Genomic DNA, 13,800 nt, shown 5'->3' on the forward strand with positions numbered 1-13,800 from the left:
TGCTTGTTTTTTGTTTATGTTATAAATTTCACTTTTGTATAACTTTGGCTGTTAACTGCAAATCGCACATTTTTTTTTTCTTTTTCGATATCTCCTTACCCAAATCTCTAAATATGCAAACCAATCTTCAAGTGATCATTTTTGTGTCTTTCAAAACTGAGCAGAATCTATTGCTGCTGATCATTTTTGACGCTCTGGGGTTTGTAAAAATCTAATGTGGAAATATAAGAAGGTGGGAGAAAAACTAAGGAGGTTCAAATGGATACAATTAAAATTGTTAAGTATTGTCAGGACAAAAGTTAATACTGGTATAAAAAATAAGAAAAACATGTATTTCCATGGTAATCTTTAAAATTTTTAAAACATTGACTGTGACATGTTATCCACAAACCTTTGCTTTCATCTTCAGCTTCATCATGTTCCTCTACTGTTAAAACATTTATAAAGGAAACTTTAGCTTTATGTGGGTGAACATGAATTATTGTGTTAAGGACTAGAACTCACCGGATCCATCTTTAACAGCCTCTGTGAAGTTAAAAGGCTGCTTTTACCAAATAATCAGCTGGAATTATTTGCGGGAAAACATGATTTCTTGTTTTATTCTTACCAAGATAGCGGCTATCTTCACTCTGCTCCTCTGTGACTTGAAAAAACAAAACAAAAGCACAGTTACATTTTCGCATATCTGCTTCTTTTTCAACCATTTTGTTGTCAGATTTAAACGTACTGTTCATTTGCGCTGCTTCAGCTTTTAGAGCAGCATCAAACTCCATCTGGTCTGAGAGAACGAAGCCATGTAAGTAAGAAAAGACAGTAAATGTCAACATTCTGACAAAGAGACACTAAAAATACCAAGATAAGATTCAAATTTGGGACTTAATTTTGAGGGGAAATCCAGATTTTTGAAATCTATCAAAATTGTTATTCTGTAGAAAAAAAAGGAGTTGGTATATTACCTATTTTCTGCAGCTGAGTCAGCCCATCTGCACAGAAATAATATGGTTAAGGCATTTCTGTCAGCTTGTGACATTGTCCATCATTCCTGTTTTTATGAATAAATTTCTACTCACCATACTGAGTAACTTCTTCCTTTTTCTCTGCCGACTCCAGAGATGCTGAGAGGGCTAGAAGCAGTGATAAATATGTAAAATGATGAAAAATCATTTTTACCAAAAACCAAAAATGTGATTTCTGAGACACAGTTCATGCATCAAATCTAAGAACTACTACAAGTTTCAGTTTAGAAAGGAAAGACCCAACAGCATGATGTTTGATGCACTTTTTAAAAGACTAAAGATTTATGCTTTTAGACTTAAGTCTGAATACGTATTTAATTTCTTTATTGTCCACTGGATGCAAATCACCTTCATTAAAGAAGCTGCAGAATATGTGATACAAATATTCTTTTGTATCACATAAAGAGTATTTACAACAGTTTAAGACAGAATTGAGAAGCTCAGACATAATGTAAAATTGGAAATCGGTATCAGCAAAGAAAAGCCTGATTGTGCGTCTAAAGATATAAGCTAACTTCAAACAAGTTTAATCGTTTACCACCTTTGATTTTACTTAGGTTCCTGTACAAAAGATAAAACAACAACAACAAAAAAAGACCAGACATCTAACGTTGACTGATTTTGGAGGGTTTTTTTGTTTTGTTTTTATATCTCTATTTTTCTCACCAGAGTGAAACGCTGCCACAGCAAGGACGACAGAAAGCGGCACCAGAAATCTCATGTTGGCTGCTGGTCCAGTTTGTGCAGGATTCAGGATGTCTGAACTGCCTTGTTTGGGGCCCTTATATAAATCTTCGGTCACATCACATGTTTTGCATTCACAGGCGGCTCTGGTACCATTGTCCCTCCCCACCTGAGAGGACGGCTTGGTGGTGCATCACCAAACAGACGTATCCTTATTCCCTTTGTCAAAGCGAGCCATTGTTGGCTCCCAGGGTCACATGGGGCTTTATTTGGGAAGTGAGATGAACAGAAAAACAAAGGAACTCCATGTTATAAAGGCTGAAAACAATGCTTGTTGCCTTTGTCAAATGGAAACGGTGACTTCACAGAACACGCTTGGCTCATGAAGGATGGGTCACAATGTTTGTCGATGCAACAATTCCCCAATTTATCCAACAGAGTATCAGAGATGGAGATATTATTATCGGTATAAAAGGTGCATGGTTTATTTTCAACATCAAAATTATAATAAAATTGATAAACCCATAATAGTTATGGATTTAAGACTCTAATCTGCATCATAATACCTGTCACAGAGCTTAAGCAAAGAAATGGACCTCCATATTGTTTTGCTTCCTTTCATTATGAACTATCAATCAATCAATCACTTCTATCAATAATTTAAGATTTTGTTTAAAAATTGGATTTTTTTTCCATATTTGTTTCAGTCCAACTTTAATAGTTTCTAGTTCTGGTAAAACAGAAATATCCTTTCTAGTTTTTTTTCTATAAAAAGTGAGTTGAATTGAAAGAGTTCCTTTATGAAAGAGAAATTTACATCCTAAAGTCAGTTTTTAGGAATCCTTTCATCCACAGCAGTTTTGCTGTTGAGTGTTTATTTTGTCCATTTTCCAGACCTCTTTTACTTTTTTTAAAATATCTCATTTTGAAATGAGTTCATTTACATTTATCTCCATTGAATTCACAACAAATATGAAAGGAACTGTCTGAGAGAAACAGGTTCAAATGTTAAATCTGAATGAATTTAATTTGGTCTAGATTCAGTTCAAATTTACTTAATTTATTACAATACCTCAAATTTAGAGTTTGCGTAAAAATAAAATTAAATTGTAATAGCAAAAGCCCACATGATGGATTCGCAGGAAAACCTTCTCTTAGAGATTAGTGGCAGAGTTAGCTCTGTCAGTGGATTCATTTAAGAAACAGTGGAGATGAACATCAAAACACAAAGACTTTTGTCTGAAAAATATGTTCCCAGGATAAAATCCCAACCTTGATTTTTACCCCAAGGGTTAATTTTTTTTGTTGTATCTGGTATCGTATTACTTCTTTCTATTTTACTATTCATGAATGTGCATGGAAACCATTTCAAATTTCCTTAGCTCAGAGGTTAAAGTTTGGCCAGAAGGTTTGCAGAAAAACAAGAATCAGAACACAAAGCAGAAAAGGTCTCATTAATTTATTATGATTGTAAACGCATTTAAAAATCTACAATACTGTTTGGGCCTTTTCAGTGTGGTTTAACATGAAATTTTTTTGGAAAGCTGTGTGTAAAACTGAAACCTAGTTAAAGTGCCACTTTCTGTAAAACTCTACAGAGAAAATCATCTAAAAGTGCCTAAGGAGGGATTTTTTTCCAACTACAATTTCTGTCCAAAAGTACAAAATAACCTGGAAGTAGAGGACAAGTCAAGTATCTTTTCCCAACATGAGTTCTGACTATAAGTCAAAAAATTAAAATGATCCTTATTATCTAAGAAATCAAGAAAAAAAGAAACATTAAGCACAATAAGCACATTAAGTTGGTCCTGTGGTCAGGCTTTTTAGACAAAATCTCAAAAAGGACCAAAAGATCATTTCCAAAATGTTTACTACTCCAACTCCGATTTCATTAAGGCACAATCAAATTTCTAAAGCTATTATTTTTGCAGTTTGCCTTGAAATAGGTGGCACTGAAATCCCTAAATATTATCAACCTTTGGTGCTTGATGCCTGAACTTGCCAGCAAAACTCGCAGCACTTTGTTGAGGAGGTAGAGAGACTTGGAAGTTAACAGAAGACGAGTAAACCGATCAGAAAAATCTTCCAGTCAGGAAAGAAATGTAGCTAAAAAGCCATAAAGACAAACTTGAAGTGTTGAATTAGGTTTACGACATGTGCAATGCAGACGAAGACTCACAGGGAAAGAGGGAAACTTCAGGATCTACCATTTAGTGCAGCTTGCTTCAGTGTTAGAACTATTTTTATATTGTCTGATTCTGTCCGGGGTAATCAAAAAACAGAAAAAAAGAGAGAGAAAAATAAACTGTTGCATGTTTGAAAGTGTGTTTCTTGTAAAGAAAAAATATTTTTCATAATCATGTAATCTGTGTGGTTGAAATCACAGGTTTGGTTGCTTATCCTGATTTGATTTTTCAGAGTTCTCCTCTGAGTCGCATGTGCAGGTCCTCCTGGTCGATCTTGCTGGTCTGTTCGTGCCAGCGGTGATGAGCCAGCAGGGCCACGTTCCGGGCCGAGATGGCGCTCATTTCCATGGCGCTGGCCGCCCACTCCACGGCGTTGAGGTAGTACAGCCGGTTGTGCAGGACGAAGGGCGGCGTCTTCCGGTGCGGCGGACGGTAAGACGGATAGGCGAGCCACGGGGTCTCGGACACGGAGTCGTAGGACAGAAACATTTGCTGCAGCTGCTCCGGGGTCAGCGATTCCGAGGAGAACACCTTCCAGACTTTAGGGCGGCTCGCCGGGGGTCGCTTGTAGCCGTCGGGGATGTGCACGGGGTCCAGAGAGCTCAGGCTGTTGATGGCGCAGCCCTTGGAGTCGGTGGTGAGGATTTCGGACACGGTGAACTCGGAGGCGGCCTCGGCGCTCCCCAGGTAGGACATGTTCAGGGTGCCGTGCACCAGGGTGGCCACCGTCTGGTGGTAGAGACCCGGGTAGTGAGTCGGGATGGGAGGGGAGAACCCCGAGAACGTAATGTCAGACTTTCCCTGATGAAGTGGTGTCGCTATGACAACGATGTCATACAGAGAGTGCGCCGAGCCGGATTCTCCGACGTAGTTGATTTCGTAGTAAGAGACGGTGCTTCCTGAAAATAGAGAGCAGAGAGGGGACTTGGTGAGGCAGGGAAAATAAAATAAAGTCGGTTTTACGCTAAATGAAGCAACATGGAGATTACCTCTCTTTGATGGACGGGTCTTCATTGAAATGGAGCCGACTTTAGCAGGGATGAGATCACTTTTGCTGTGGTAAAGGAGTCCAGAGCACACTCTCTTATTGCCACCGTCCACTGCCCACAGGCCTGAGTCCACCCCAGCTAAAGACACCGCCCCTGAAACACAACACTTCCATGTTAAATTCACTCTGGAGGAATGAACCCGAAGTAAACCTGATATTATTGTAAAACTTACTGACCCTTGACTTTGCTCTCTGCAGATCTATTAGTGAAACTTTCCCTGTTTTTAGCTTTTGTTTAATATCTACATTGTCATTTGTTGCACTTGTTTATCAATTAATCAAATTTTATTTGTATAGCACATTTCCTCAACAAGGCAGTTCAAAGTGCATTACATCATAAAAACAAGAAAATGAACAATTGAAAAATTAAATTTTTTCAATTACACATCAAAATGTTGCCTAGTGTTTCATTTATTATGGTACAAAAGCAACTCTAAACAGCTGGGTTCTTAGTCCAGATTTAAAGAATTTCAGTGTTTTGGCTGTTTTACAATTTCCACGACGTTTCAAGAAGAGTAATGACACAAAGAAAATTCTAAAAATAGATTAAAAATATTCATTTTATATTTAAAAAAAACCTTTTCATACTTGAAACTTCAGAAAGGAAGTGAAGTGTTACATAAAAGGTTATGTTTAATGCCTCAATTTATTTTTTAATTTCTAACTTTAATATAAAATGTTTTTGCACGTTAAAAAACATTTTTCATACTTCAAACTTGAGACTTAAGTGTCATATTGTTTTATGGAAGTAGCTACTACAGACAGAGAACATTTGGAAGAAGGAGATCTGATCTACATAAAAACAGTATGGAGGATAAAAAAACACACACAAAAAACATTCATTATCCAAGAAAAATAAACATGCATCATTTTCCTTCTCCTTCTCTATTATGCACTACTTTTTAATTAATCTAGCTCCTAAAATTCCCCCCAAAATACTCCCATTACAGCCAATCTGTGGCTGTAATGTGACAAAAATGTAAAAGAGGCCTTCTGGTGAAGACACATACCCACAAAGCCATTGATGCGGACGCTTTGGCCGTAGTTAACACGCGTTATGGGTGCAACAATATCGTTGATGAAGGCCTGTGAAAATCCATCTCCCATCATGGCCTCCTCTAGAGTTTGATTCATCAGGGTGAGGAAGCCGTCGCCTCCCATGGCGTGCAAGAGCTTCTCCACAGTAGAGAACGAGTACCCGTACTGCTGATACTGGTAGATTCTGTCAACAACAGGATGTAGAGGAGGATTAGGGCACCTGCAACACTTCTGAGCTCATATTGCAGCATTGCAACTAAAATCTGTGAAGCCTACTCTCTCACCTCATAAATTTGTCCAGAACGCTCTCCACCCACATCTGCATGCGGACGAAACTGAATCCGTAGCGCCAGAGCATCCTGAAGAAGTTAACAATGAACCAGTCGCTCTCTTCAAACACTAGCTCTTTCCCATCGAAGATCGCCATTTTAGAGGGGACGTCTTTCCTCTGGGGAACACCTGTTGACAACGAGGCATCAAGTTTAGAAAACACATATTAATCTGATGTCAAATAAGCCGTGGTTGTGCTGAGGTTACCTATTTTTTCAATGAACTGCTTCATGTGTAGGTTCAGAGGGTGGATCACAGAGCCTCCAGTCTCATACTCATAATCCCCCATCTTCACCGTTGCCAGACGCCCTCCAACTGTCCCCGACTCAAACACATCGATCTTGACAACGGGTCCAAACTCCTCCCTCAGGTAAAAGGCTGCGGCTGTTCCGCCAATCCCTGCGCCGATCACAGCTGGAAAAGGAGCAGAGACAGAAAAGTAAAGCACAACGTGTGCTAAAATGGGGACTGCAGCCACATTTCTCTGGAATCACTTAAACTCTCGAGAAGATTGTGAGCATCATTTGATCTGTGAAGCACGGTGGTGGCAGCATCATGTTGTCAATGTGTTTAAATGGACAGAAATATATATTGTTAAGAAATTTGTTGTTATATATATATATATATACAGCTCAGGGGCTGTATATATAGTCTTTGGGTTTTGTTTTGTTTTTACATTGGGGAACAAGAGCATGGGTTATGTGCAGGATATCTGCATTTGGTCGCTGTGAACTCACAAAGCTTGGGGGGGGGGGGGGGGGGGAATTACAAGTCTTTTGAAACTTGTTCTTTGGTCACAGACTGATTTTTTTTCTGAATCTATTTAAAGTAACTAAATTCAATGAAGCAACATTGAATGCATTACATTAGAAACTAAATATTTACATAAATTCTAGTAAAAAAAATTGCTTACCTCGCTTTTCTAAAGTGATTTCTGTGTGCTAAATAACACAATATGGGAGATTTATCTTTTCAAGAGATGTTTTTTTATTTCCTCAAATTAAAAAGCTTAATGTCTTTAGCATTTGGTAGTATTATCTTTTTAAACTGTGTGATTTGAAGCGGGGTGTCCAAAGTGTGGCCTGGCAGCTATTTGCAGCCCTTTGGGTCATTTTGTTATGCTCCTTACCCACAATTTGAAAATTGAACGAATTTGTCTTTAAGCATAGGTGGTTTGAGATCAACACTCTTTTTAAGGTGAGGCTTTTAGAAAGTCTTCTTAATATTTTTCTTTTCTTTTATTAACCATGTTGCTGCTTTCTTGGGTTAAATTTGGCTAAATGCAGCAAACCCTAACCCATCTTACTGAATGCAACACTGGACCTGAAGGTTCACTCCAAAGAAGTTTGAATAATCAGAAGAACCAGTCCTCCTGGTGACTCCTTCATGTTTGCGGCAGCGTCATTTGTACTTGCCTATTTTCTTTGGCTGCTCCAGCAGCTCCGGAGCTGAGGCCAAACTTCTCCTCCCAGAGTGCCAAAGCCCCAGGAACAGCAGGGTTCGCAGTGAAAGCGTGCGTAATGTCATTGTGGCCGTCGTCTACTGGTCTGCACCCAGGAACATAAGTGCATGAAGAAGAAACAGGAACCACTGATAACTTCTCCTGAGGGTCAAAGTTCGCACACCTCACTGCTGTATATTAAACAGCAGAGCGAATCACTGTGATTTCAGCTTAGATCTGCCAAACCATGCGGCGGAAAGCGCAGTACTATCTTTCTACAGTCATGTTCAATGGTACTCACAATTTCAAATATCACCACAGAGGTGTTGATTCAAAAAAAACTTTGACAGAGTTAAGAAAAAACATAAAAGCGCGAAAAAAATCTCCTCTAACTACTTGGAAAAAAAAAATTAACTGGGTATGAAGGTAAATGTGAAAACAGAAAGTTAAATAACGAACTAGAGCAGTTGAACGGTTGAGTCCCTACAGGGAATCGTGAACGTCGCTCAGACTGAGAACCAACTTCCGGGTTCGAGCTTGAATTTCACAATAAAACACATCTTAATGTGTAACCCAGGCATGTCCAAAGTCCGGCCCGGGGGCCAATCATGGCCCGCGGTCAGATTTCATACGGCCCGCAGCTTCAGTCTTATAATGTATTATTTATGGCCCGCCTGCACTATCAAACAGAATAAATAAATCATAAAACTTGAAACTGTAATTCCTCCTTTCACCAAATGGTGGCAGTACCACTTTAATACTATCAGTCTGCCTTCGTGCAGCGAACCCCTCTCCACTCATTTCTGCCATGGCCACTGCAAAGAAAACAAGTTAACAGTGAGGGCCGCCGCTTTCAAGAGAGATGGGAATTATAATACTTCTTCACTGAAAATCAAGGCAATTGTGCTTGTCTAATTTGTGAGACGGTTGCCTTGTTCAACGTAAAGAGACACTACCAGACTAAACATGCTAACGCATACAACAAGCTAACAGGGAGTGACCGTGCTGAAAAAGTGACGCAGCTCCAAGCTGCACTGGCATCACAACAGCAATTCTTCACGCAGGCCTGAGTCAAAAGAAAATACCACCAAAGCAAGCTACGAAGTGACCATGTTAATAGCTAAACATGGCAAACCTTTTACTGAAGATACTTTTATCAAAGACTGTGTTATGAAAATGGTGGAGAACATTTGCCCTGAGAAGAAGCAAGAATTTGCGAATGTTTGCCTGGCACGTAACAGTGTGGCACGGAGAGTTGAGGACATGAAATTGAGTATTTTGAACGATAACATCTGTCACTATCAACAGTGAAAAGCCAAAAGAACATTTATGCACCTGGATTTATGGCACTTATTTTTATTAAACTCTTGAGTAAGATTTGGTTATTACTGTTGATGTTATGAACCTGTAGATGTGACACAAACTATTACTTTCTCAAAGATATTGTAAATGACAAGAGCAAAATTAACTTGTTTTAAGATTTAATAATAACAGACAACTTTGCATTACTTATAACTCCTGTTTAAAATGTTCTTGAGGCAAAGATATTTTTAAACTCCTGTAAATTTAAGGTATTTCATACAGTTTGTTCAATGTTATCTGACTCTCCAGATATGAAAGAATTGCAGAATTTGTGTTTTTAGAGTTGTTCTCATCTGCCTGAGTGGCTTATATTTGGTTTTTTTGTCATTTGAAAGATAAAGATAATTGTGACAATGAAAATAGTTTTATAACAGAGTGTATTTGCATGAAACTTTTGTAGTTAAAAAATGTCCGAACAAACTATTGGCCCCCGCGCATCTTCACTTGATCAAATCTGGCCCTCTTTGCAAAAAGTTTGGACACCCCTGGTGTAACCCCTGACAAACTAAATAATACCTGAACTATCACCCCAAATCCTAGAGGACCACCCACAACCACATAGACAACAAATTTCCTACAGCAGGTCTTTAGCTAAAATTATAAGTTGCCTTTTTTCAAAATGTAGTGTGACATTTGTGGCTTTAAGCGAGTTTTATTTGAGAGTAAAAATAGCTAAAAGGAAAAAGAAGGTTGCAGAGCGCTATGGACAGCGTGTTGGCTTTTATTTTGAAAAGCTTGAGGAGATTGGCGGAAGTTGTCACTCTCCATCGAAGAAACGGAAGAAAGTCGGAAATGACCCAATCATCTCTAATCTTGGACCATGCTTGAATGGAGGTGACCTTAGTTGTTACCAAATTGTGAAGAAAGTTGTGCGGCGCAGTTGGACTTCCGGTCTCGGTTGAATGAGAAACTTGTTCTGAGTGTCTTTGTAAAGGAGCAGAGAGGCCTGCAGAGATGGCAGAGGCACACCAGACACGCGTGCAGAAGGTGGTGGAAGAAATGGTCCAATCTCTGGAGAGGGACCACATCCGGAACATGCAGGTTACTGATCTTTCTCACACCAGGATGGCGCTTTGTTTACCAATAAGTCGTCCTGACAGGCTGCTGTTTTGTCCTGCAGGGACGCATGTTCAAATGCAGCGCAGACTGCTGCGGCCGTCCCTCTGACTCCATGACTCAGGTGCATCAGTGTATCGAGAAGTGTCACACTCCTTTGGCCCAGGCTCAGGGGCTGGTCACCTCAGAGCTGGAGAAGTTTCAGGTGAGGACCTGCAGCCCCGACACCGTCTTCTACCACAACCACAGGTTTACAGAGGAACAGCGGGCTACTTTTGGAGGGATAAAGTAATATTTTATGATATTAGTAGTTCAGTTGGACTGTACCAGTGACAGTCCAACTGAAGCAACACACACCCCTATTAACAAATAGCCAGAAATCCCCTGAGATCTGCAGCACATACCAGATGTTTACATGATCTGCATAAAAATACATGTAACTTTTTTTCCCCTCACTGTCTGATATTAAATCAGATTAAACTGCCCCTGTTTAGGTCACTATTAATCAAAAGAATACTGTTTAAAAATGTCAGATTAATGGCAATTCTGTTTTATTTTCCTCGAAATACAAAGTTTACACACATTAAGGTTACTTTGGCTTTAAGATACATGTTTTTGAGCTTCTGATTGGTTAATAATAAAAAAAGAAATACACCTGTGCATGTGTATTATAAAGCAGCGCCCCAAACACTCTGCTTCCACTATCTTGCATGACAGCAATAATGTACAGCAGTAAGACACATGAATGTGTTAAAAACACTGTTTTACTTGCAGTAAATCTTACATATTTTCTTTGTCAGCCATCTATAACATAAAGTTGTAGTGTTACCAAGTTTATTTCTATAAAATCTATATATGTTACAGCAAAAGATACAGTAAAAACTGTCAGTTTCAATAAAAAGTAAATTTTTTGTGTGTTTGTGTTTAAGATACTGGTCAGAATTAATATTCTCATCAATATTAATTTCCATTAACACTGCACAATATACATCGCCCATTCAGTTAAATATAATTGTTTAACATTTTCATGTTATCTGTGGGGGTAAAGCCACATTTTACTCACTTCTCTCCTTTTTTTCTGCATCATCATGTTCTCAACACTCCTTTAGCATCTTAGTAAATATATAAGGTTTAGTCACCAGATGCAGGGAGGGTCCATCCTGATCAAATATATCGTTGAGTCGTATTCATAGCTCTTGAAACATACTAGTCTACCAAATATTGCATCCAAGCGGTTCTTTCGCAACTCTTATTTCCAGGCATTAAAAAATTAGTCAGAATTTACTGTTAAGTAATATGTGATGACAATGAAAATCGCCCACAAACTACATGTGGTAATGATAATGCTAAAATAAAAATATTAAGATTTTGAGTTTAATCTAATTGTCTGAATATAAGTCTCATGAAAATTTGAATTCCAGTTCAATTCAGCATTATTTTGTGTAATTAGAAATTCACCGCTTCACATTAAAGTGATTTTAGGAAATCTTTTGGTAAATAGATGTGTTTGGTGTTTTTTGAGAATGTAGTTCATTAATTACCTGTAATATTTTCTATAGAAATAAATATTACAGGGAGAAGAATGACTATTTGAATTATTCTTTAGAAATTGTTCACAATGTAAATAAACGAGTAGCTCTATGCAAAAACTAAAAAAAAATTTTTTTTTACATATTTAATTGAATCTGCCTTTTTAATATGAACCTTTAGTTTGTTCTGTGTTTTGTTGCTTCTGTTAATTTGTGACAGTCAGTTTCTTCTGTTCTGCTTCCCTCAGGACCGTCTGACCAGATGCACGATGCACTGCAACGACAAGGCGAAGGATCTGTTCGACTCCGGATCGAAGGAGCCGGCCGTCCGATCGCTCATGGACCGCTGTGTGGGCAGCTGTGTGGACGACCACATTAACCTGCTCCCTAGCATGACCCGGAGGCTCAAGGAGAACCTGGACTCTATACCGCAGTGAAGAGCAAGTAGTCTGGACTTGGTAGACGCCAGGTTAGTGACCAGAGGATTTCAGGACAACCACAAAAGAGCAATTCAAAGACTTTGATAGTTATTGTGAGATTTGTTACTTTAGCTTAAAGCTAGTGATTTATCTAAATTCAGAAATCCAATATCATGTTACCATGCAGTGCAGTGATGGTAGATTTATTTGAAACAGATCTGACTTTTAATTTAAATAGATCAATGTTACCTCATGTGCATCTCTTGACGGATTTTGTATGCAGCTCTTCCTGGTCCTGCTATTCGCACTGTTTTGTTTTGTCTCAATTAGTTCTCCAGTTTTTTGTGTTGGTGTCTACCTCCACTGCTGTTTATATGTGTGAAATAAAATAACAATCAAGGTAATAAGTGTTGTTTTATGTTGCTCTTAAAAACGATTGAAACATTTTTTTTTATGGAAAATTAGGCTTGAGAAGACTAACACTGTGAGGAAACTGAAGAATAGGAGATCGTAGACAAATTGCCAAACACATAAATGCAGTTACTGTAAAAACCTACAAATATGTTGAATCAAATGTAGAACCTGTTTCATTTTGCTACCAGTTTGATTTGCAGTCACCTTATTTAGTATAAATTTATAGTATGGATGAGGTTGGTGGTGAAGAAGTTAAACTGAGCACAGTTCAGAAGTTATTGACTGATAATATAATCTGAAAAGTAAACTGATGAAAACTACAGTTCATTCTATAACTTTAATTACTCGCCTAAATAAAAAGTGATGATTTAAAGCCACCTGGAGGAAAGAAATAAGTTGAAATGGTGAGAAAAAAAACGTTAAAAATTCTGTCATGATTAGAGTAAAAATATTGAAGTTAAAGTGGAAATAACTTTAACTATTTAAAGTGAAATAGTTTCAAAAGTTTAAACTATTTAAGTAGTTAAATAGTTTAACTATTTTGAAACTTTTGAATCTTAAGTTTCAAAAGTGCTTCTTCCAAGCAGGTTTGATGAGCCTCTTCTAGCCGAGGAGAATATTTATACACTGAAAGAATTTTTTTAATAAATCCTTTTCTAATGGTCATTTCATAAGCATGACTGACGCAGGTCTTTTCTAAGTGTCACTTCTGTTGTTCTTGATGTTTTTTGTTTTTTTTTTGACTTTGTTGACATTTCGGCTATATTGTTTTACTTTTCCATTTTTTTCCATTATTTCGATTTTTTGCTCATTTAATCTTACAAAGGGAAAGAAACAAATCTTATTTTTCACCAAGTGACTTAAAGACTCAATTGTACAACAGCTTTCTGAGTATGATGAAATTAATCACGGGTAAATGATCAGCTGACCGGACTAATAGTTCAATTCTCTGTACGTGGCTAAAGTGCACCAAGTGGTCAAATAATACATAACTCCAACTATCCATTATACCTGCTTGTCCTTATGGTGTTGGTCCATATTACCTAATTTTTTTGAGTGATACAAATTACTCTTTTGGGTAATTTAAAATGTTATAACAGGTAAATTACAAAAATATGTATCCAGCTATTTTCTTCTTTGGATGCAGTGAGTGTTTCTCAGCACTCACTCAGATTAGAGTTAAGACTTGTTTTGATTCAAATTAAACTCAAGTGTATTATTTTTTAACTGTTTGAGGAAGGTGATTTCAGTGCTTTTATAGTAATATGGTGTGATTC

General features: G+C 37.9%; 2 protein-coding genes across 3 annotated transcripts; one reads left to right on the forward strand and one right to left on the reverse strand.

The window, feature by feature from the left end:
- Positions 1-3,143: 3,143 nt before the first annotated feature.
- pcyox1 (prenylcysteine oxidase 1) lies at positions 3,144-8,267 on the reverse strand. 2 transcript variants are annotated; one of them, XM_032570110.1, is made up of 7 exons: positions 8,045-8,267; positions 7,718-7,849; positions 6,510-6,716; positions 6,257-6,431; positions 5,945-6,156; positions 4,876-5,028; positions 3,144-4,785 (listed from the first exon to the last, which is right to left on the reverse strand). In XM_032570110.1, exons 2-7 carry the CDS (start codon positions 7,827-7,829, stop codon positions 4,115-4,117), a joined length of 1,530 nt encoding a protein of 509 aa, XP_032426001.1. In that variant the 5' UTR covers positions 7,830-7,849; positions 8,045-8,267; the 3' UTR covers positions 3,144-4,114. The 2 variants fall into 2 exon arrangements, with proteins under 2 accessions (XP_032426001.1, XP_032426000.1); XM_032570109.1 differs by having other exon boundaries at positions 7,718-7,905.
- Positions 8,268-9,862: 1,595 nt separating this feature from the next.
- fam136a (family with sequence similarity 136 member A) lies at positions 9,863-12,513 on the forward strand. The gene is made up of 3 exons (XM_032570562.1): positions 9,863-10,146; positions 10,226-10,366; positions 11,939-12,513. Exons 1-3 carry the CDS (start codon positions 10,060-10,062, stop codon positions 12,125-12,127), a joined length of 417 nt encoding a protein of 138 aa, XP_032426453.1. The 5' UTR covers positions 9,863-10,059; the 3' UTR covers positions 12,128-12,513.
- Positions 12,514-13,800: the final 1,287 nt, after the last annotated feature.

This window comes from Xiphophorus hellerii, chromosome 8 (assembly GCF_003331165.1).
Source record: "Xiphophorus hellerii strain 12219 chromosome 8, Xiphophorus_hellerii-4.1, whole genome shotgun sequence".
Lineage (NCBI taxonomy): Eukaryota > Metazoa > Chordata > Actinopteri > Cyprinodontiformes > Poeciliidae > Xiphophorus > Xiphophorus hellerii.

Bases quoted from the DNA above. Each gene is read 5' to 3' on its own strand.
- pcyox1 (XM_032570110.1), bottom strand. From the start codon at position 7,829: ATGACATTACGCACGCTTTCACTGCGAACCCTGCTGTTCCTGGGGCTT. The intron at 6,717-7,717 runs GCAAGTACAAAT...CTCCTTTTCCAG, and splicing joins GGAGCAGCCAAAGAAAATAG to CTGTGATCGGCGCAGGGATT. The intron at 5,029-5,944 runs GTATGTGTCTTC...GTTGTGTTTCAG, and splicing joins CCGCATCAATGGCTTTGTGG to GGGCGGTGTCTTTAGCTGGG.
- fam136a (XM_032570562.1), top strand. From the start codon at position 10,060: ATGGCAGAGGCACACCAGACACGCGTGCAGAAGGTGGTGGAAGAAATG. The intron at 10,147-10,225 runs GTTACTGATCTT...TTTGTCCTGCAG, and splicing joins ACCACATCCGGAACATGCAG to GGACGCATGTTCAAATGCAG. The intron at 10,367-11,938 runs GTGAGGACCTGC...TGCTTCCCTCAG, and splicing joins CAGAGCTGGAGAAGTTTCAG to GACCGTCTGACCAGATGCAC.